The 23,919-nt window shown below is 43.7% G+C and overlaps 1 protein-coding gene across 2 annotated transcripts in view; it reads left to right on the forward strand.

The window, feature by feature from the left end:
- The first annotated feature begins 1,841 nt into the window (after positions 1 to 1,841).
- The window catches only part of trim54 (tripartite motif containing 54), a 37,126-nt gene continuing 15,048 nt past the window's right edge, over positions 1,842 to 23,919 (forward strand). For both annotated transcript variants that reach the window (XM_063223333.1, XM_063223334.1), the window contains exons 1-5: positions 1,842 to 2,492; positions 9,973 to 10,145; positions 18,994 to 19,186; positions 21,771 to 21,866; positions 22,829 to 23,062. In XM_063223333.1, the coding sequence (XP_063079403.1) occupies positions 2,322 to 2,492; positions 9,973 to 10,145; positions 18,994 to 19,186; positions 21,771 to 21,866; positions 22,829 to 23,062 (867 nt within the window). In that variant the 5' untranslated portion in view covers positions 1,842 to 2,321. The remainder of the gene's footprint in view (positions 2,493 to 9,972; positions 10,146 to 18,993; positions 19,187 to 21,770; positions 21,867 to 22,828; positions 23,063 to 23,919) is intronic.

Here is a 23,919-nt window from a genome sequence, read left to right on the forward strand (position 1 = left end):
TATTACTATGTCAGAACGCTATAAAGGACTTTTAGAAAAAGAACAACAAAATACCTCCTCTTAATGTATGTCTACAAGTCTTCTGTTGTCCAATCTTGCACTTTAAATGTCTGTATGAGCAATGTCTACGTCCATACTGTCTATGTCCATGTATGAGTACTGTCTATGTCTATACTGTCTATGTCCTTACCTAGATTAGTCTATGTCTGCATGGGAGAGCAAGAAACGCAATTTCAAATTCTTTGTATGACCAGTGCATGTAAAGAAATTGACAATAAACTTGACTTGACTTGACTTGATTATCTAATAGCCATTCTCTCTCCTTTACAGAATACTGTTACATTTTCCGAAAAATGCAAATAATGTCTCAAATCCATTTTAAAATAAACTTCACAGACTCTGTCAGTGAACAGACCTAAGACTACAAATTTGGAATTAGACTATGTACATGTGCATGTAATTTGTAGTACAGCTATGTTCAAAGGTAACAGAAAAAACAGAATGCTTTGAGTGTAACGGTGAAAGGTGACTTCTAACCATTGCTGCCATATTTTGTGGTTTCCTGCCCAATTGGGCTGCTTAGGATGTCCGTCTGTGGGTAAAAATGGGTAAAAGGGACATTTGGTAGGTTTTTTTTCTGCAAATTTATGGCCATGGAAATCATTAGAATTTAGTGCAAATTGAGCAGAATTTAGCGATTTCAGGTGGGTTTTGAGCTTTTATTTTGCTGAAATCATCGGTCTCATCTGGCAACGATGTTTCTAAAGACTGATGTCACCGCTGGGCATTAGGCAACACTGTGCTGCAGGCATGTGGACATACTAGTGTGGCCTGACTGACTCTCTTGCTCACCCGCTCGCTGTACGGTGGTTTTGTTTTTAGAGTCTGTTGTCATTGGCGTCAGGCAGCGTTCAACACACACACCCCCCCCACACACACACACCCCCACCCCCGGATCCCTCGGATCCAAGAGGACCAAATGTTCCTCTCCTGCCCCTGCCAGCTTGCCTGCCTGCCTGCCTGCTTGCCTGCCTGCCATCCAGGCAGCCCTTTAGCCAACCAACCGAGCCGTCCATTCACCCATCCCATCCCAATCCAACCAATGAAGTAGCGAACCAAACAAGCTAGCAACTCCTCTCTTCACTCCTATCAGGTTGCAGAAGATAAAAATGGATAGAGGAATCTCTGCCACTCGCCCACACACACACACACACACACCATCCCTCTGTCCACGCGTCTCATAATCCCGTGAGTGGTGGAATCCCGGTTCTGTGTGTGTGACTGTGCGTGTGTGTGCGCGTGTGTGTGTGCGTGTGTGTGTGTGTGTGTGTGTGAGTGTGTGTGTGTCATTTGAAAGCCCCCCCCCAATACAGACAATGCATCAAGGGCCCAATGGAGCCCAGGGACAATTTACCTGTTTGTCCTCACCTGTCTGCTTTCCTGTGCGTGCGTGCGTGCGTGCGTGCGTGCGTGCGCGTGTGTGTGTGTGTGTGTGTGTGTGTGTGTGTGTGTGTGTGTGTGTGTGTGTGTGTGTGTGTGTGTGTGTGGAGATGTGGGGTGCGGTGTGGGGTGAAGTTGGAACGGAGGGCCAGTAAAGTTTTGACAGTAACCCAACCTAGAGCAAACAGCAAACTAAAATTAACCTATCAAGGAGGGGGCCTGGCTTATCATCATCAACAAGGCAGAGGGAGAGGGAGAGGGAGAGGGAGAGGGAGAGGGAGAGGGAGAGATAGAGAGAGAGGGAGTGGGAGAGGGAGAGGGAGAGGGAGAGAGAGAGGGAGTGGGAGAGGGAGAGGGAGAGAGAGAGAGAGAGGGAGTGCCAGTAGTCGAGCCCCCACGAGGTAGCAGAGTCAGGCGCTACCGGGATGCAGGAGGCATCTACAAGGAAGGAATAACATAACAACACAGCTTTGGCAGTCAGTCGGAGGCATCAGTCCAGCCAGTCTATTCCCTTTTTTTCTTTTCTTCTTCTTTACATTTGATCACCCTCTTCATCCTCATAATCTTCTTATCCTCCTATCCGCATCTTCTCTCAACTTCTACTTCTCCCTTTTCTTGTCCAATTTTAGAGGGTTCTTTCTTTCTTTCTTTCTTTCTTTCTTTCTTTCTTTCTTTCTTTCTTTCTTTCTTTCTTTCTTTCTTTCTGTCTGTCTTTCTTCTTCTTCTTCTTCTTCTTCATCTTCTTTTTCTTCCAACTCCTTTTTTTCCTCCTCTCCCACCTTCTGGCTTCAAGATCTTTTTGGACCGCATTTAGATTTGGAACCTTTTTTATTTCCAGTATAGAACAAGGGCTATTTATTTGATCTCTGAAGAGGAGCAAGATGAACTTTGGTCTGGGCTTCAAGCCCCCGGCGGGGGAGTCAAGCTCCTCCATGGACAACCTGGAGAAGCAGCTGATCTGCCCCATCTGCCTGGAGATGTTCACCAAGCCCGTGGTCATCCTACCCTGCCAGCACAACCTCTGCCGCAAGTGCGCTAGTGACGTCTTCCAGGTAGGTGACCGTGGCATGGCACTGGCAGTGGTTGCATTACATTACATAAGGAAGAAGAAATCCGCACTCACAAACTGCGTCTCATTATTTATTTATATTACCACCATGTCCAAAAAGCAAACGCGTTTCGGCTAACAAGCCTTCATCAAATAATGAGACGCAGTTTGTGAGTGCGGATTTCTTCTTCCTTAAGTTGACGCTTTTTATCTCGCACCCAAAAGCTTTTCGGTTTTCCAAGAAGTTGAGCGCGTCCTCTGCCAATAGGCCTACTTGCATTACATTACATGACATTACTTTGCATATGGCAGACGCTTTATAACCAAAAACGACTTACAAACAAGGTCAGAATCATAGCCAACATCACTAGCAGATACAAAGTGCACAGGGAATATACAGAACAACAAGTGCAGATGCAAAGAAGGGTTAGCTAGGGGTTTTTTTGTAAGTGCGCTAGTGACGTCTTCCAGGTAGGTGACCATGGCATGGCAGCAGTGGTTGCACTGTACTGTACGTAAAAAAAAAAAACAGACGGAAGATTTGGGAAGATTTCGCATTCACAGGTGTAAATGGGGGGCGGGGCAGGTTGGGGAGCTGAATTGCTGTGATGAGGTGAAGCAACATACTGCAGGTTGGAGCAGTAAATGCAAAGCAGACAGGACTATTCGTTTGTGATTTAATTGTTTGGGCTCTTCCTACTCCACTAATAAATTGTTTAAAAAGAAAGAATTCCAGGGGTGTTGTTAAGGGAAGGTTAGATCAGTGTTTCTCAACGGGGGCGGTACAGCCCCCCAGGGGGCGTTGAGAAGGATACAACTGAGAGGTGGCGGTGCTTAGTTGCCATTGGGGAGCATTAGTCCATTTCATTTTTAATACTACGGAGGGCGTTTGTCAGGCTTATGATGGGTTCAAGGGGCTGTTGGGAGGCTTGTGATGAGGCCATGGGGGCATTTGTTCAAAAAAGGTTGAGAAACACTGAGTTAGATGAAGGAGATCCAGAGCACTGTTGCCCCTCCAGTGGCAAGACCGGCGGAGCTGGCCTGCAGTGTAGCATCTAGCACGCACGTTGAGTTTTTGTGTGTTTTTTGTTGTTGTTGCTGTTGTTGTTTGTGTTCACCATTAAGATATAAATGTCAGAGTAAATATATTTTCAGAAATCACTACATAGTAATATTCTGTAGGCCTATTTATCTCCAACCCTACCCCTAATTCATTCAATATGGGGTTCAGGGATCCAGATACTGCTGATATCTGTTATTCATGTTAAAGACCTAGAGTTTAAAGAGGAGATTTCTAAAATTCAAATTCCATTTACATGTAGGGAAAAACATATCCACATACCTGTACATGGACTGTGAAGGCCTAATGGACTGACATATCCGTTTTAATGGTTACCTTTGAAGATAAAAGGGTTACTTGTAAACTGATTCCATGTTGGATGTGGATGGTTGTTTACAGTAGTTTTATTGGTGTTAATGTGGAAGGTGAAGTGCTGGGTCTTTTTCAGTGTTTGATGGCAAACTTGTGTGTCAGACTGAGAAAAAAAAGAAGTTACTCAACAACCAGGGCTGAAGTAGGGGAGAAATAGGGCCCGGGCACTTTTGGCTTAAAGGGGCCCCTCATGATTAGCGGCGCAGAGCTGACTCAACAGTGGGCCCTGCACCCTTGTGGGCCCCTATTTTCAGAAATGGGGGGGGGATTTTGGGTCCAGGGCCCACCGGGAATGCCCACTATGCCAGATGGCCAGTCCAGCCCTGTCAACCGCTCACCCACACACCCACTCACTCAGCTTAGTAGTTGAGCCCACACCTGCTGCTGCATGTAGGGGAAAGGGGGCGCCAGGGCCCCCTACACTGGGGAACTGTGGGGGCCTACCAGGGGTCAAGAGTAGCCTGGCGACGCCATTCTATGTACGCCACGCAAAGAGTTTGACTCTGCACCTAGTCTGGCGAAACCCTCCTAGCTCGGTTCGCTCACAGTAAAGCCAATCAGCAAACAGTTGAGAGTGGTTACGCAGAGCTCACCCACAAAGTCTGTTACTGATTGGTTAAGGTAGCTATATTCACACGTTTGTTTTCTTATTTGTATGCTTTTGTGAAGGCTATATCATAACAGTCATAAAGTACAATATGGGTTTCAATTTAAATTCCTAACTCCAATGAATTTAAATGGCAGAGTAAGATCAGGCCATCTCCCATCCTCCACGGAGACGGATGCCTCTTGGCTTTTACCAGACTGTTTGACGGAGTCAACAGTCGCTTTCGCCCAGGTCAGACCGGGCCCCCTGCACTGGGGAACTTTGGGAGCCTGTCAGGGGACAGGAGGGCAAGAACACAGAACATTACACTTAGCTGACGCTTTCATTTTATTCAAAGCCATTTACAACTATTATTTTTTAGGGTATTGGTTACAGTCCCCTGGAGCAATGTGGGGTTAGGCGCCTTGCTCAAGGGCACTTCAGCCATGGTTGGAGATGTAGGGAGAGGTCAGGGGGATTCGAGCCGGCATCTCCTAGACTGAAAAACCAACTCTCTAACCACTAGGCCACGACTGCCCCCACTAGGCCACAGCTGCCCCCAGAACATATTGGCCCTATATCACCAAAACAACACTATTGGAGGTGAAATTCAACCACTGGGACACAATCCACTTCCCCAGATTTATTTTCCATGTTTATAGACAAGTCAAAGCAAGTTCTGAATAGTGCCTTTGAGGTGAGTGGAGTTGACTTGACTTCATCAATTCCCAAAGGGGAAATTACAACATATTTTGCTGATCATCCACATAACATATTGATAACAATACAGTACTGTGGTTAAGCTCCCATAAATGTTTTTTGTGATGACGATGAAAGCATGACATCACTACTATAGTTAGTACATAGCATGCTCGTTATTTTAAGATGTGGAGGAAAGTAGGATATGACCTCTGCTCACCTTGAGAGGTCAAAAGTCATCAGTGACACTAGGCTCGTTCATGACGAAGCAGTGCTGCTTTTGCTAAGCAGCGAGCATGCGCACCTTGCCAGTTTGATGCATTGTGGTTAGAAAATTCGGTAACGCTTTACTTTACGGTACAGTTACCATATGTAATTACTGTGTACTTTCTGGGTAACGACAGGGTAACAGAGAGAAGTTACGTGGTATCTAATGAGTAAAAAGGGGGTAATTACAAAATAAATACCATTAACTGGGTAACAACAGGGTAACAGAGAGAAGTTTGATGATTAGATGGTTAGAACATATGCAGTAGTTTCATAGTAATTCTTGAGATATGTGTATTACATAGTATTTACTTTGTAATTACCCCCTTTTTAACCGTTAGATACCATGTAACTTCCGTCTGTTACCCTGTTGTTACGCAGAAAGTACACAGTAAATACTGTACCGTAAAAAATAAAGTGTTACCGAAAATTCTAATCATAATGCATCAAACTGGCGAAGTGTGCATGCCCACTGCCTAGCAAAAGCAGCACTGTTTCGTCACAAACGAGCCCATTGTTTACCTTTGTAGTATCTTCAAAGCTTGAACAGTAAAGACGTTATATACCTGCAAACGCACCTTGAGCAAGCTGCTAAATATGTTGAGACCAACTGCAGGAATTCAGTGAAATGAGTGGGTTGGGGACACAGGGATAAACAATATGAAAAGCATGAGTGTTTCAGGTTGTTCCTACCAGTATTATAAATTAAGATGTGGAGGGGTCCTCCGTTTGACAACACTAATCAGTCAGATTAACCCATTGATGCCTGATGTTGTGTTGCGCAACATTGGCCCTGGCGCCTGGAGCTTCATTACGCAGCATTCAGGCTCATGAGATTTAAGACAACTTTATTAGAAATCTTTGTTTGTTTGAGATGAATGAACACATTCTGATAAAGATGGAGGTCTTAGTGTTTAACCCTTATGTTGTGTTCGGGTCATTTTTGACCCATTTTCAAGTTTTAGTGTGAAAAAAACACACTTTCCTTTATTTTCTTGGAATAAGGCTTCATCTAATCCTCAGTCACAATCATTTCAACACAAAAAAAATATGTTTGATCATTTTAGTAAATTTTAAAGGTCCAAAAAAAAAAAAAAGTTACATCTGTGGTGTTCGGGTCAAAATTGACCCGGCATAGATTTTTGTTGTTGTATGCATTTCTGAAAAGCTGTTGGGTACCCTTTGTCTTCAGTTTGGTGATTTATGGTGAGGAAAATATATTTCTTGCCTGAAAAAAAATTGCCAGCTTTTTCATATTACAAATCCAATATGGCCGCCGGACAGTCCCATACACTACAATACGTCATATCTCCTGTTGTGAAAGGAGTACAGATGTATTTCTGGTGTCTACTAGGCTACTATATGTTTTCATCATCAGGGAATCCATTTCTGCATTATAAAATGAGATTTTTTTCGCACATTTGTTTGCAAAATACATTTTTCCACATTATTTTTTCAAAAAAAGTATCAAAATTTCATAATGGCACCCAAACATGTAGAACTGGTCTTATACTTTCCATAAAGTTGATGTGGCAATGACATAATGGTCCATGTTCATGGCATAGGGGATTCAGATGAATAGTGTGACTTTTTTCATGTTCATTGAGGTGTTCATTTCCAATATCTTTGCATTAGATTGGCCGAATAGCTGTGACTCTGACAGAATTGTTATTTTGTATATTTACCACACTAAAATCATATAAATATGGAAAAACACCAAGTCAACATATTTAAACATTGATTTTATCCACTGAAAAACTAATTTAGTTGACATTTGGTCTTTATCCTGCTATATCCTGCTTTGGGTTGGTTTGGACCCGAACACCACAAATGCCACTATTGATGATATTTTTTAATATTAGACAAAAACTAATAAAATAAATGTGGTTGTTGTTGTACTCTCATATCAGCTGTAATACATGGACAACATAATGACGAATTGTATCACTTTAGGAGGTATTAATAGTGAATTTATGCAGATTTTGATAGTTTTGGTCATCAAAAACGATTTGCATAATGTAAGATAAAAGACCTGTAAAGTCTTAAAGATGAATACATAAAGTAATATTTCCATGGATATGAATACATACCAAGTTAACCATGAGATGAAAAACAATATTTGATGATAACAAGTGTTTTTAGGTATTTTATGGCTGAGTTTTGTTATCACAGGTCAAAAATGACCCGAACACCACAGGTGTATGCAGCTTACGAACACAACACAAGGGTTAAATGCAACTTATTGCACGTTTTTATGTGCTTCAGAGGCTGAAATATTTTGGTTTTTATAGGCTGAGGGCAGATTTTCTTTAAAAGAGGTCAGGCATTCAGCAACTATTTTTGCAGGTGCCATAGGCGTCAATGTGTTAATAGACCAACTGCAGGATACAAGTGGCTGAAAATCTGCACCTTGGTAGAAGGAGCTTTTGCCCCCTGTCACTCTACGTGAACATGCCCCACCACTCTCTGGATCCAGGCCTGGACTGGCCCTCTGGCATAGCGGGCATTTCCCGATGGGCCCCGCCCCACACCCTCGTGGGCCCCTATTTTCAGGATTTTAACATTTCTGAAAATATGGTCCCACGAGTGCGGGGCCCACCAGTTTATCAGTTCTGCGCCACTAATTATGAGGGGGGGCTTTAAGCCAAAAGTGCCCGGGCCCTCCCTCTCCACCAGTCCAACCCTGTCTGGATCTCTCTTGCCTTTTCTCAAGGGGATTATAAATTGCCCATGGCTTTTCTCAGGTCATCCCCACAGACTGACACATGAAGCTAATGTTTTGTTTGGACCAGGGGTGCATTGCTCGACAGTGTCGTTGCTAGCTAAGTTAGCAACTTACTTGGTTGCAATGCAATTTTCCATTGGCAACCTACTAAGTTGGCAACTGGTTAGCAATGATGTTTTCGAGAAACGGGGTCCTGATCCTAAGTTGGCTTTTGCTGTTGTTGATGTTGTCGTTGTTGAAATGCTTCCTCTTGTGACTGTTTGTTTAGGCAGAGGGATGCTATTTATAGATTTTTGAAAGGCACACCTTTGTTTTTGTTTTGAGTACCTACAGGCTCAGATGGGAGAGAGAAGTGAAGGCAAAGGGGCACGGTTCACAGCCTCTCTCATTTCCAGATTTCTGTCCCTGCTATTCCTATATTCCTTAAAAAAAAAAAAAAAAAAAAAAGTTTACCTTTAGAGATCAACATTACTCGAGGCCTATGTACAACCCAGTATCGTCTGAGACATAACACTTGTTGGTGAAATTAGTAAATCATCAAAGTAAATGGCAATGCATAAGCCAACAGCTTTATGTCGGCAGGAAGTCACATTAAATGATTTTTATTTTCCTCTCTGAATGTTGATCAGCCCCTTAGTTTTTTAAAATGTGTTTTATGTAACTGTCCTTTCATGTTCTGCCATAGCTAACTTATCCCCCAGTTATTTATTACCCTAGATTCACTATAATGCCTGGTCACCTTTTCTTTTCTATATGATGCTATGATTTTAGATTTTACTGATTGTGATTATTTCTATTTTATTGTCAAGTACTTGTGTCCTAAAAGTATGTCTGTCTGTGTGTTCTATGGGTTCTTTCAAGTCCTCTTACTTGTCCAGCACTTTGAACAGCTACCTCTGTTATATTTAAGGTGCTTTATAAATAAATTGACTTGACATGTCACATGCACGGATAAAACAATGCATGGACATGGAAATGGTATATATGAGATTGGGGGCAATATTCAGATTCCATCAGTAACTCCATGTCATGTCATGCCATGGCTTCCTTCCCCTCCTTCCCTCTTCCCTCTTCCCTCCTGTCCTGTCCTGTCCCCCAGGCCTCCAACCCGCTGTGGCAGAGTCCGCCATGTCCTCCGCCATGTCCACATTTCCTTGGTGTATGTCATATATGTAATGCTACTACTAATAATAATTAATACTACTTAATAATTAATTACTTAATAATTATTACTACTACTTCCTAGGTGTATGTAATATGTAACTCCATGTCAAGTCATATAAATTAAAAGTGAATATTTACAAACTTAATACAAACGTAATACAAACACCAAAATAATTGTATACTGACAGAACATGTTTAATGTCGGTTAGGGTTAGGAATTGTTTTGGTTTGGGCATAGTTTTAACGTGTGCGTCGGACTAACGGGCTGTCAGACCAATGGGATGTAACCGCCATGGCATCCCTATTTCCCTCCTCCCTCCCTCCCTGTCTGGTCCCCAGGCCTCCAACCCGCTGTGGCAGAGTCGCGGCTCCTTCACCTTTGCTTCTAGTCAGGCCAAGAGCAATGTAAATATTGTTTCTGATCTCCCCAAAAAATTGGAACTCCACCGCCTTTGTCGGACACTAGTCAAACACCAGTAGCAAACCTATAGGGAGGCGGATCAACCATGCTGTTTGGGAAACGTTAATTGTTGTGGTCTTGGTCAGAACAGGTCTTGAAGAGATTTGAAAGTCGATGATAATCAGGCTATCCCGCCCTGTCCCTTCCCCAGGCCTCCAACCCGCTGTGGCAGACTCGCGGCTCCTCAGCCATGTCCACGGGCGGCCGCTTCCGCTGCCCCTCCTGCCGGCACGAGGTGGTGCTGGACCGCCACGGCGTCTACGGCCTGCAGCGCAACCTACTGGTGGAGAACATCATCGACATTTACAAGCAGGAGTCCAGCAGGTCAGTGGCAGAGGCATTAGAAAAGGCAGAGACGAGTCAAGCCCATACTTCCCAGGATCCATGAGACGCCATGTAAACGCCCCCTTAGTAGACCGGCGGAGGTTGAGAGTAAACAGAGTTCCCTTAGCACTGTAGATGATGGTAGTGTAGTGCACATCTTCTAAAAGCCACCATCAAACGGCACAGAAAGAGTAGAAGAAGGAGGGGACAATGGCCCCTTAGGGGACTGCACTTGAACACACACCTTTGCATTGGGTAGGCGACGCCTGCGTGGTTTGATTCATCTTTCCACTAGCAAATCTTTGTCAGTGGCACTGCAGTCCAAGTTCAGCAGACGGCCACTAGAGAGCAGTGTCTGAACGAGGAGTCACTGCTGCTGTGGCGTCTGTCTGTGGCCGCCTTATTTTGGTGCTGCTGGGAGAGAGAGAGAGAGAGAGAGAGAGAGAGAGAGAGAGAGAGAGAGAGAGAGAGAGAGAGAGAGAGAGAGAGAGAGAGAGAGAGAGAGAGAGAGAGATTGGGAATAAGTAAAGGGGGTATTTCAAGAACCTGGCTCAGTAGTAAACCAAGTTCAGTTATCCTTGATGTAATGTGATGCAAGTTATCTAATAGAAGAGCCTGCGGGGCTCATTTTCTGAACTGAATGCCACCTGTTAACAGGTTTACCCCCATAGAAATAATACGATTTTGTATTGGTTCTATGGTTTACCCCTTCCTGTAAGCCTAAGTTCCCTACCCCCAAGGTGTTTCGTTCATTTAATTGACCCACCAATGCCACTCAAGTCAAGTCAAGTCAAGTCAGCTTTTATTGTCACTTTCTTCATATGCACAAGACATACAAGGAGAATGAAATTCCGTTTTCTCTCTATACTATGCCAGGACAAGACATATACAGTACAAGACTGACATTTTACAGACTGACATACAGTGCAAGACATGACAGGTAACAGCGATGGACTGGTAACAATAGTGGTCAATAATGAATACAGTACAAATGAACATTTAACATCTAACATTAACATTCAACTTTTAACATTGAACATGTAAACAGAAAAAAGATATATATATAGAATGCAGGCTTGTACGAAATTCTGAATGGAAAGAATTTCAATTCAAAATAATGCCATAATACGGACACTAGGTGGTGCCATTACCTTGAATTTCTTTTAATTTAATCTACACCAGTGGTTCACAACCTTTTTCTTAAGGGACCCATGTTCTTACTATTGTAAGCTTTGGTGACCCAACCCCACGAGCGCCCGCACAAGACAGAGTCACAAGATGCCCTCTGTTTCCTGCGAAAACTAATTTTAGTTATTTTATTCCTCAATTACTCTTTGGTCAAATATAGAATAAATGTTTAATGTAGCACTTACAATTTGTTGCTTCTATGCATTTATTAGTTAAATGCTTTGTCTTTCATTCAACATGGGCTATATATATTTAAAATGAAACCCCTTAAAATCAAGAGGGCTCCGCGACCCCCTGTGGATCTTTGGCGACCCATAAGGTGGGTCCCGACCCATAGGTTGGGAACCACTGATCAACACCACCCATTGAAAGTACATAGAACACCACCACCTAGTGTTCGTATTATGGCATTACTTTGAATTGAAATTCTTTCCATTCGGAATTTCGTACAAGCCTGATAGAATGTACAGTAGACATTACAATAATAGAATAGGAATAGGAATAGGAGTAGATAGGACTGAGGTAGTGCAGGTAAGGTGCAGTCCCTGGTACAGTGTGTGTGTGTGTGTGTGTGTGTGTGTGTGTGTGTGTGTGTGTGTGTGTGTGTGTGTGTGTGTGTGTGTGTGTGTGTGTGTGTGTGTGTGTGTGTGTGTGTGTGTGTGTGTGTGTGTGTGTGTGTGTTCTTGTGGGGTAGTGCAGGTCCAAGAGCCATGGATCAAAACCTCCATTTAACCGGCCCTGTTTATCCAAACACATTTGATCGTTATGATATAGATAAACAGTATGTCGCCCAATAGATTTCAAAAAGACGTCCAGTTGTCAACAGCTTACACAGGGCAGTTTCTTTCTGAGTGGGTGTGTCTGCTGAAAAGATTTGGAAATTGGAATTCTGGATTATTTGTGACCCCCTAATGACGCTCAACACTACAGGACAGTCTCTTGCTGGGGCAGTACTGTGCTACATGTACCAGCACATTTCATTTCGAGACACCTGAGACATGGAGGAACCACCCCCCAGGAACCATTCAGAGATCCTGACGTTTCTGTGAGATGATTAGTTCTTTTCAACTGTTGAGAGTAGAGATTCACCGGATCCTGATTTTTAGGATCCTGCCGGATACTGGATTCACTGCTTAAGATCCTACCGGATCCTAAGAAAGGGTTGAAACACATAGCCTACCCGCACATGTGGACCCCTTTTATTACGTCGGCCCAAACTATTTTTTAGACTCATCGGCTTACTGCCACACTGCCTGCACTGGCCGCTTCCAAAGGGCTTTCCTCCATGCAGCAATTGGGTTTGTGAAAGACTGACTGAGAAGCCTAGGCTATGTAAAAAGTAGAGATGCACCAGATCCTGATTTTTAGGTAAATGCCGGATACCGCATCCACTGCTTAAGATCCTGCCGGATCCGGATCCTGTAAAAAACCCTATTATCCTGCCGGATCTGGAACCGGATCTTGGATCCTGTACATCTCTAGTTGAGAGGTAGGCCTACTATTCCTGAAATGGAGAAAGGCAGAGAGAGAAATCACAACATTATGACAGCAGCTATTATTTCCAAGACTTGCTGTTGCAATGCTTTATTTGCCATTAGGCTAATCCGTACCATGATCCTTAAAAATGTAACTATAACACTTTGTCTTAGTAATGGACATTTTCGCCAGTGCCACTGATGCGTGGTTGTATTTATATGCGAGGCCGTGGCTGTTTGTTTGTTTTGTGTGTGCGTTGTGATTCTAATTCTGTCATTTGAGCATGACTCATCATCACTGTGTGGAGGAATCAGCAGTTTATATGAACATTATTGTCTGTAAGTCCTGGATTCAGAGAACACCAAAAATGGGGGAAAGTAGGTAAAATGGCGAGAAAAATGTGAGACCCAGTAGAGCTAGGATTGGTATGGTATCAGAAGATTCTGCACACACAAAGAGAAATGTGAAAAGATGAAAATGATTCAGTCACCACCAAATGACCTTGTCACATTGTACACATTTGTTATGCATAAGGAAACAGGGTTGGTGGCTTAAAAAGGGTCTTTCATACCGTCAGGCCATCATAACCTTAAGCATTCAGCAGGCCTTTTTTGCAGGTGTCTCAGGCTAAAATGGGTTAATGTCCAGAATTGGATCCTCATTGCATTATATGTATTGAGTGGGGTGGCTTTCAGATGACTTTCCCTCAGATGGCCCAGGCAGCCAAAGATGTCAGCAGCCCTGTCTTTTGAATTAATATGTTTATTGAAGGTATCAGTCAACTACAAACTGATAAAATGATAAAATGATACATTTGGGTTTTTTACTTTTCCTTGACATACACACATAAACAACCACAGAGGCACTGAACTAGAAACTAAATGGATAACAAAAAAATGAAAATAATAATGAATAGTAAAAAAAACACGCACAAACAAAATAAATCCTTGAAAACAAAACAACAACAAACTAAATTGGGCCTCACAACTGACATGTAAATACAAGATTAAAGCCAGAAAAAAGACAACAAAGATAACAAAGATAACAGCCGTCTACGGGTGACACATATATAAAACACCCTTAAGAGTATTGCCAAGTCAGCAGATGGGAATTAAATTGATTTGAAATGTCCAAGAATGTTCAAATGTTTGTCACTATATTATTGCTATCCACCAGATGGCTCTCTTTCCCAATCTGTTAGCCACTCTAGGTGGCTGAGGGGCTCTCTTGATCCTTCCTTGTAACGGCTGCTGTTCAGTGTTGCCAAATTATGTGGTTCCTTGCCCAATAAATCGATCATCTGTGGGTTAAACAATATATATATTAGCGGTTTTTAAAGTAGATTTGTAGGTGTGCACAAAAATATACTGTAATTTAGTCCAAATTGGGTAAGATTTAGTGCCTCTAGGTGGTTTTTGAGATTTTTTTGGGATGGGTATTATCAGTTACATCTGGCAACCTTAATGCTGTTGTGTCGATATGAGCTTCCCGTCAAGCACAGCTACCAAGCCGTTACAATACACTACAACCACGCCTCTAGGGGTTATGGTTAGGAATAGGGAAGCTGACAAGGGGGGACAAAGAGGTCAGCTGCCCCGGGCCCAGGGAGATGGGGGGCCCATTATTGGGTCCTCATTACATTGAATTTATTGGGTGGGGGCCCTTACAGATGACTTCTCCTGGGTCTGGTCAAAGCTGTCAGCGGCCCTGGTTAGGAATATAATTTTGCTGTAGGCAGGGCCTGATTAACCCATTTTGTCCTAAGCCCTTTTTGAGAAAAGGTGCCCTCTCAGCCTCCGAAGCACATAAAAACATGAAATAAGTTGCATTTAAAAGCTAGAACCTTCATTTTGCACTAGAATGTGCTCATTCAGCTCTAACATACCCACATTTTTAATGAAACAGCTCACATCTCAAGACCCTGAATGCAGCATATTTGTCACTCCAGGATACAATGAAAGCCCATTGGGAAACTCCAACTCCCATTGTCATTGTGACACAGCACACAAGTGAACACTGCACACTGCACACAACGAAATTGCATTTATGCCTCACCCGTGCAAGGGGGCAGCCCTCAGTGGCGCCCCATGGGGAGCAGTGCGATGGGACGGTACCATGCTCAGGGTACCTCAGTCATGGAGGAGGATGGGGGAGAGCACTGGTTGATTACCCCCCCCCACCAACTAGGGATGGCACAAACCGCACCGAAAACCGAAACCGTACAATTCACATACCGAACTGAACCGTGCAATTCGTGGCAAACCGCAATTCATGTACTGCCCAAAAAAATCATCACTTTGTAACTGCAGTTATATAAATATTGTTTAATATTCCCAGTGCACCATTTATCATGAACTAAAAAAAGAACCGTAGAGAACCGAAAACCGTGACCTTGACACCGTGATATGAACCGAACCGTGAATTTTGTGAACCGTACCACCCCTACCCCCAACCTGGCGGGTCGGGAGTCGAACCGGCAACCTCTGGGATGCAAGTCTGACGCCCTAACCGCTCACCCATGACTGCAATGGGTTAAGATGCCCTTGTTGGGCCCCTAGGCTACAGGTTGCTGTGCCCCCCAAACCCTCCCATCCACAGAAGACAAATTTCGCAACAAATTTACAATTCACATTTACACATGTACATGTGTAAATGTACAAACTAGAAATTAAGGATAACATGTCTACCAAGTCTACTCAACACAACAGATGATTTTTTTCAATACAGCATCTTGTCATAATCTTGCAATTCTTCACTTCAGTCCGATCAGTGCCCCCCTAGCAGGTGGGGGCCCCTAAGATGCAGTCATACAGTATCTAGCCTATGCATTAACCCATTGATGTTGGATGTTGCGTTGCACAACATTGGCCCTGGCACCTGGAGCTACATTACGCAACATTCAGGCTCATGAGATTTGAGACAACTTTATTAAAAATCTCTGTTTGTTTGAGATAAATAAAACACATTCTAATGAAAGATGAGCGTCTTAGTGTTTAAATGCAACTTAGTGCATATTTTTATGTGCTCCAGAAGCTGAGATATTTGGGTTTTTATAGGCTGAGGGCAGCTTTTCTTAAAAAAAGGGCTCAGGCATGCAGCACCTTTTTTGCAGTTGCCTTAGGCATCAATGGGTTAAGCCAGCCCTAGGTGTAGGCATCTGAGCGAAGCAGCTCATATCGACAGAACACTCACGGTAGGGACACATACACGCGAATTTGCGAACTTTGCCATTCATTCCTATGAGACAGGCGATGGCAAGCGAAAGCAAGCGAACAGGAGCGAAATTATTAAAGAAAGTTTAATGTTATGCAAATGAGGAGCGAATTCGCCTGCCGCGGCCCAATCAAATCAACAACATAACTGTTCCATTCCATTTGATTCGCTGCAACGACCTGATGGCGGTTGGATTTCGCCTCTCTTCGCTTCGCTTGCTTCGCCTCCTATGTGTCCCTACCGTCACGGGCCTGGCACGCAGGTACACAGCACACCGGACCTCACATTTCAACCTCAATTGCCTGACAAGAGCAAAGATTAAAAAGCCTCGTGATGGATTGGAGAGGTCATGCGATTTCAGCAGGCCTTCTTTCATTCATGAAGAGGGCTTTGACAGTCAGACAGTCACCACCACCCCCCTGCCGCCACCCCCCTGTCAGCTGTCAGCAGGACTGGACTGGCCAACTGGTATGCAGGGCATTTCCTGGTGGGCCCCACACCCCAGTGGGCCCCTATTTTCAGAAATGTTAAAACATATATATACAGCTCCAGGCCTTTTTATTAGAATACCATGAAAAAGTTGATTTATTTCCATAATTCCATCAATAATGTTAAACTGTCATGGATTGTAGATTCATGGCCCAGTTTTTTAACTATTCCAATCATTATTTTTTTTCTTTTTATATATGTTGGCCTTCCAGCTCAAAAAACCCATGAATTGGGGAATTCGCATTATTAGAATATTGTTATAAAATCACATTTTTCTTCATCAAAATTCGGGTCACATTAAATCAGTTGAAATTTGATACTTTCTACATAACATGCAATGGTCAATACTTGGTTAGGACATTCTCTGTCTTCATAATGGCCATGATGCGTTTAACATTGAAGTCAATGGCAAAAACAGTGCATGGGAGTTATGGAAGCCCAGATATCCTTGATGCTTTGCTGTCAGCTGTTCTTGTTTGTTGACCTGGTACCCCACACTTCACTCTTCAATATACCCTGTAGATTTCCATGCCACGTTTTGGCGCTAACTCACCAGTTTAATTCTAAATAACCAGAAATGAAACCCCATTGAAAATGAATGGGGTTTAATTTCTGTTGAGTTAGAATTAAACTGGTGAGTTAACACCAAAACGTGGCATGGAAATCTTCTGGAGCTGTATATACAGTATATATAAGCGAAAGGTGCCATATCTCTCCCCCAGTCCAGCCCTGGCTGTCAGCCGCCCCCATCACCTCATTCAGCGTGTCGAGGGTCGCTGACAGCTTTGGCTGGGCCCAGGACAAAGTCATCTGAAAGAGCCCCCATCCAATACATACAATGTAATACAGACAGGATGACTGACCCCCATCAGCTTGCCTGAGCGTGTACCATTCATAACTGACGGCATGGAAGTGGAAAACATGACGCTGATGGACGTCAGAAGAAGAGGGATTTGACTTGAGGTGTCTCTATTAGGAAGGCCAAGCTACTGGCCATTTACATACAGTAGTCAACAAACAACTATAGATGTTGTGCAACATGTATACAATAGAGCACATGACGTTTGTGCACTGACGTTTGCGTGAGACGATTCTTTCTTTTCATCTGTTGAGAGGTAGGCCTTTTCTAGAAATGAAAGTCGAGTGAATGTGTGAAAGCCCAACTGGAAAACTCAAACTCCCACTGTCATTGTGACATAGCACTCTACAGCACACAACAAGTGCACACTTCACTCTACAAATTTGCATTAATTGCATTTAAGAATTTAAGGAGATTTGACTTTCCATGTCTCTACTGTAGGAAGGCAAAGCTACGTGTCATTTAGCCACCAAACAACTATAGATGTTGTGCAGCATGTGTACAATACACACATTGCCTGTCATATTTCCACCAAGGTCGCTAACACAATGCAGATACCACTTGACCACTCTTCACATATACATAGCCTAGATATACTACATACAGTACAAAAGACCTGGATGAGGAGAGTTCCGTTGCTGGACTGAATGAATCATAATAAGAAATGAGTGGTGTCCTTATTCGACCGCCAGCCTAATCAGGTTCCACCATGCCAGATCATTTCATACTGTAGTACTGGGAAGATTTGTAATGTCTATATTGATCGCGGCTTATATGGAAAAAATGGTTAAGAACTTGTAAGAATTATTTATATTAAATGTATGATATACTCCTGAAAGTTGCCCCTTTAGGTGTTTTCTCATACAGAATTACAGTAGGCTATTATATGTATGTATTATACGTATGAAGCACAAAGAAAGTAACTGTATCATACACATTATCTGTAAATGCCATTTACAATTTGTACTTTATTCATACTAGTTTCACCAACACCAAAATGGATCAAAAGGGGAGAAAATGTACCAAAACATGTATATCTGTTTTCACTGTCATATGAAAATCTTTTAGAATAAAAAACTTGATTTGAAAATATCCTTTCCATATAAGGGACCAGACTAACTGAGAAGTGAAAAAAAATGTGTGCAGCTGGCCCAGGCTAATAATTATTATACAGTAAATGAACTAATCATGACCTTTGCACTCCAGTGACTTTTCCAGCACGAGCATTGACCCCCCCCTGACATTAAACCCTATGAGCTTGACCTCTGTGTGACCTCCACAGGCCCCTGCACCCACAGGCAGAGTAGAAGCAGCAGCAGCAGCTGATGTGTGAGGAGCACTAACTTTGACATTGGGTGCATTCCAATATGCTGACCTCCATCCTTCACACAATTCTAATGTCATTTCCTCATTTGCCATTGGGATGGTGAATGAAGAACAGCCCCCCAAAAAATTGTTGTGGCTAGGCTGAGAGCAGGGAAACTTTATCGTTTTCTCCACGGAGGCAGGGCGTCAACAACATGCAAGGCCACAAGCACAAGTGCAAGACGGAAGTCTGCATAATGGAATGCACCCATTGACATTGAGCCTGACCTCTGAGCTTGACCTCTGTGACCTCCACAGGCCCCTGCACCCCCAGGCAGAGAAGCAGCAGCAGCAGCAGCAGCAGCAGCTGATGTGTGAGGAGCACGAGGGTGAGCGCATCAACATCTACTGCCTCACCTGCCACACGCCCACCTGCTCCATGTGCAAGGTGTTCGGGCAGCACAAGGACTGTGAAGTGGCACCGCTGCAGAACGTCTACAAGAGGCAGAAGGTGAGTGTGTGTGTGTGTGTGTGTGTGTGTGTGTGTGTGTGTGTGTGTGTGTGTGTGTGTGTGTGTGTGTGTGTGTGTGTGTGTGTGTGTGTGTGTGTGTGTGTGTGTGTGTGTGTGTGTGTTGTGTGTGTGCCTTTGTGTGTGTGTGTGTGTGTGTGTGTGTGGTGTGTGTGTGTGTGTGTGTGTGTGTGTGTGTGTGTGTGTGTGTGTGTGTGTGTGTGTGTGTGTGTGTGTGTGTGTGTGTGTGTGTCTTTGCATGTGTGTGTGTGTGTGTGTGTGTGTGTTCGGACAGCACAAGGACTGCAAGGTTGCACCACTGCATAACATCTACAAGAGGCAGAAGGTGAGTGTGTCTGTGTGTGTGTGTGTGTGTGTGTGTGTGTGTGTGTGTGTGTGTGTGTGTGTGTGTGTGTGTGTGTGTGTGTGTGTGTGTGTGTGTGTGTGTGTGTGTGTGTGTGTGTGTGTGTGTTTATGCAAGGTGTTCGGACAGCGAGGTGACACCACTGCATCTACAAGAGGCAGAAGGTGAGTGTGTGCGTGCGTGTGTGTGTGCGTGCATGCATACGTACGTGTGTGTTTGTGTGCATACGCAGTTTTCAGACAGCACATGGAGTGCAGGGTGGCACCGTTGCAGAACCGTTGCAGTCTCCACACACACACACACACACACACACACACACACACACACACACACACACACACACACACACACACACACACACACACACACACACACACACTACACCAGTTACTACAACCGCAGCATGTCTACTAACAGTGGGAGGGTAGACAGCAGGGGAAAATGAGTTGGGCCTATTGGATATCAGAAGGAAGCCACCATCACACAGAGAGAGAGAGAGAGAGAGAGAGAGAGAGAGAGAGAGAGAGAGAGAGAGAGAGAGAGAGAGAGAGAGAGAGAGAGAGAGAAATCGACCACTAAATCGACCACTGAAAACTAACCATAGTTTTACCATAGTTTACAATTATTCATTAAATTACTTTGTAGCTGCTGCTTTTTTTATCCAACGAGTGTATGTGTGGCCAGGGCTTGTAGTTGGAGCCTACGGTTGTTGGTCATGGGCTTCAGACAGACAGTCTTCCCATCTGTGAAAGAAAGTGACCAAAGCGTGAGCAGTGAGAAAACACACACACACACACAGACACACACAGACACACGCACGCACGCACGCACACGCGCACACGTGCACACACACACACACACACACACACACACACACACACACACACACACACACACACACACACACACACACACACACACACACACACACACACACACACACACACACACACACACACACACACACACACACACACACAGCTCTGAACAGGTGGCTGAGCTGACCTTCTCATCCCTGCAGATCTTTGTATTCCCACACTTTTTTTGTCTTTGTTGGTGCTGTTGGTGTTGTTGCTTAGACGCTGTGAATCACATGGCAATTACAAATGCAGATGAGCGTTAAACTTTCCAAAAAAAAAAAAAATTAGTCATCATCAGTCTTGAGCCTCCAGAGTCAGTCATGCTGTGGTTCTGAGGCTCCAAAGTTCACAATCTGGACTCTGGCCAAGACTGGACTGGCCATCTGGCAGACTGGGCTTTTCCCGGTGGGCCCCGCACCCTTGTGAGCCCCTATTTTCAGAAATGTACCTGTACATTTCTGAAAATAGGGGCCCACAAGGGTGCGGGCCCACCGGTGAGCTAGTTCTGCGTCGCAAATTATGAGGGGCCCCTTTAAGCCAAAATTGCCCAGGCCCTATTTCTCCCCCAGCCCAGCCCCTGACTCTGGCCTGCTGTTTATTGGGACACCATGGCAGCTGGTGAACATGACACACGAGTGGGACAGAATTCCTCTTTTCCATTGTCACATTTTCATATTTATTTAAAGGTACACTGTGCAGGAAATGGTCAAAAAAGGTACTGCAACTATGCTGCTCATTGAAACTGGGCTGCCTATTGCCAAATTTAATCTTTACATGAAAGTTTACTAAGTAATAAACAAATATTTTCTAGTATGGTCCAAGTACAGTCATTTTTGCAGCTAAAAATGACTATTTTTGGAAATTCAAAATGGCGGACCATGGAGAAGATCCCCCTTTTCATGTATGAAAAGTGCAATTTTTGCAGTCATAATGAATACTTAGAATTTGATGGTGGTAGTAAATATTCATGAAAAAGGTAACATTAGTGAATGGGTAGCATGAATTCTGGAAATAAACAATAAAAAAGCTTACACAGTGTCCCTTTACGGTCACGGAAAAAGGCAGTTGTGGTGTTGTCTGCCAAACTTTGTAATATTGCCTAATTTTTAATTACACTTGCCCTCTGTAAAAGTTTTTTTTGCCTGTCTATTTAAACATCTTAAGTCTTATTATCTTCAACTTAGTAAACTTGTGATTTTGAAACACATTTGTTCATACTGGATGTTTGTTCACTTCACTCTTGTCTTCTATCTTCTGGTGGGGTTTGAAAATTCGGTTTTGTTTTTATTCTACTACGACATGGGATTTTTATTCATTTTCTCTCTCTTTCTCTCTTTTTTCTCATGGTTTCCTCTCTGATCAGACGGAGCTCAGTGATGGCATCGCCGTGCTGGTGGCGGGTAACGACAGGATGCAGGCCATCATCGCTCAAATGGAGGACATCTGCAGAACCATAGAGGTGATTGATTGATTGATTGATTGATTGATTGATTGATTGATTGATTGATTGATTGATTGATTGATTGATTGATTGATTGATTGATTGATTGATTGACAACACATCAGTTTTCTTCTTATAGAAGCACTGTTCTTCCTGTGGTCAAAACTAATTCATACATTATTTTACATTTTTCTCTTTTCTTTTTAAAAATGATACAAACCCCAACAGAAGACAAAAACACAAGACACACAAAACAGAACAAAACAAACTCAAAAGAGGAAATAGTAACCTGTCACTCATAGGTTACGTTGGTCCTATTAATACTGCCTTCACCCTATAAATAGAGAGTGAAATAAAACACAAAGGTGAGAACAGAACAGAACCCTCTCTAGAACTGACACCAGATCAGAACCATCACACCAACCTGATCTCACAGAATTCCGTGGAATGGACACAGATCTTTGAGGGGCACAAAATCTGATCTGTGTCAGTTTCACAGATTTTGCCAAAATTCTGTGCTATGGTCATGGAAGTGTTTTCCGTGATGGACGCCAGTGTAGCAGTGCAGTGCCCTACCGCTTGAGTCACAGCAGGGCCTTAACCAGAGCCCTGGAAGGCGCTACAAGACATTACCAGCCAGAACCAATAGGATGAAGAACAGCTTCTTCCCCAAAGCTGTTACAACAATGATCTCACACTTACTGGACAATGTTCATCTATATAGGACCGTGCACCTTGTAGGGAAGCTCAAATCTCAGTATAATTTGTATAATGACAATAAAGGCTGTCTATTCTATTCTATTCTAAATTAACTTTTTTTCACCATCAGCCAAAATAGCTTGTAGATGTTAATCTGACCACCCAACACACACTCACTAATGGGTTAAAGTGGCTAGTAAAATAGTGTTTTCTATCAAACTAAACTACTATTTCACCAGCATTTGGCCCTGGCCTTAACTATACCATCCTGACGTTAACAGGAGAATGGCTGCCGGCAGAAGCAAGCGCTGTGCAACAAGTTCGACGTGCTCTACGCTATCCTGGAGGAGCGCAAGAAGGAGCTGGTGGAGAGCATGAGCCACGAGCAGGACCGCAGGCTGCGGCACGTGCGCGGCCTCATGCGGCGCCACGGCGACCACCTGGAGGCCTCCGTCAAGCTGGTGGAGACGGCCATCCAGTCCATGGAGGAGCCGCAGATGGCCATCTTCCTCCAGGTCTGCAGACATCACATTACCACCAGAGATATTATAGATTGAGATACGTCATTCTAGTTCTTTTCCGGCATCCAGTTTATGTCGGGTGAACGCCCCTTTAGGAGACCTTCAGTTAGGAGACCTTTGAAGTCCTGAGGTGGAGAATAAATGGAGTCCCCTTAGCGCTGTAGATGAATAAGAAGGAGGGGACAACACCCCCTTTGGAGAGCCAACTTGAGCACACTCTTTTGCATTGGGTGGACAGGTTTTGAACCCTCTTTATTAGTAATCCAACCTCTTTGACATTACAGATGGCCATCTTCCTCCTGGTCAGCAGACATCACATTACACCACATTCAAGGCCCTAAATTAACTTTTTTCACCATCAGCCAAAATGGCTAGTAAATGTTAGTCTTAAAAAAGTCAAACACACTCACTAGTCTAGTGGGTACAGTGGCTAGTAAGTTGGTGTTTTCTACCAGCCAAACTGACATTTCAGCAGCATTTTGAGCCCTGACTACATTACATTGCACTTCGCTGACGCTTTTATCCAAGGCGACTTACAGATATTTGCAGGGTGTATTATTTAGGTTATGCTCAAGGTGCCTTGCTCAAGAGCACCTCAGTCATGGAGTGAGATAGGGAGTGGAATCCTCTGATCTAAGACCCATCTCCTTAACCACTAGGGCATGGCTACCAATTAATTTTAGGCCATGGCTTCCCCATTATTAGATAGATAGATTCACATTTCAGACTGGCACGATAAAAAGGCATGTTACCAACATTGCGAAGCGACAAACTGCTAAGCTGTGTCCTGACCAAAACCATCCCTAACGGTGCATACACACCGCAAGCGCGGACGTCCACTTAAAGTCCAC

Source organism: Engraulis encrasicolus, chromosome 18 (genome assembly GCF_034702125.1).
Source record: "Engraulis encrasicolus isolate BLACKSEA-1 chromosome 18, IST_EnEncr_1.0, whole genome shotgun sequence".
In the NCBI taxonomy this organism is placed as follows: Eukaryota; Metazoa; Chordata; class Actinopteri; order Clupeiformes; family Engraulidae; genus Engraulis; species Engraulis encrasicolus.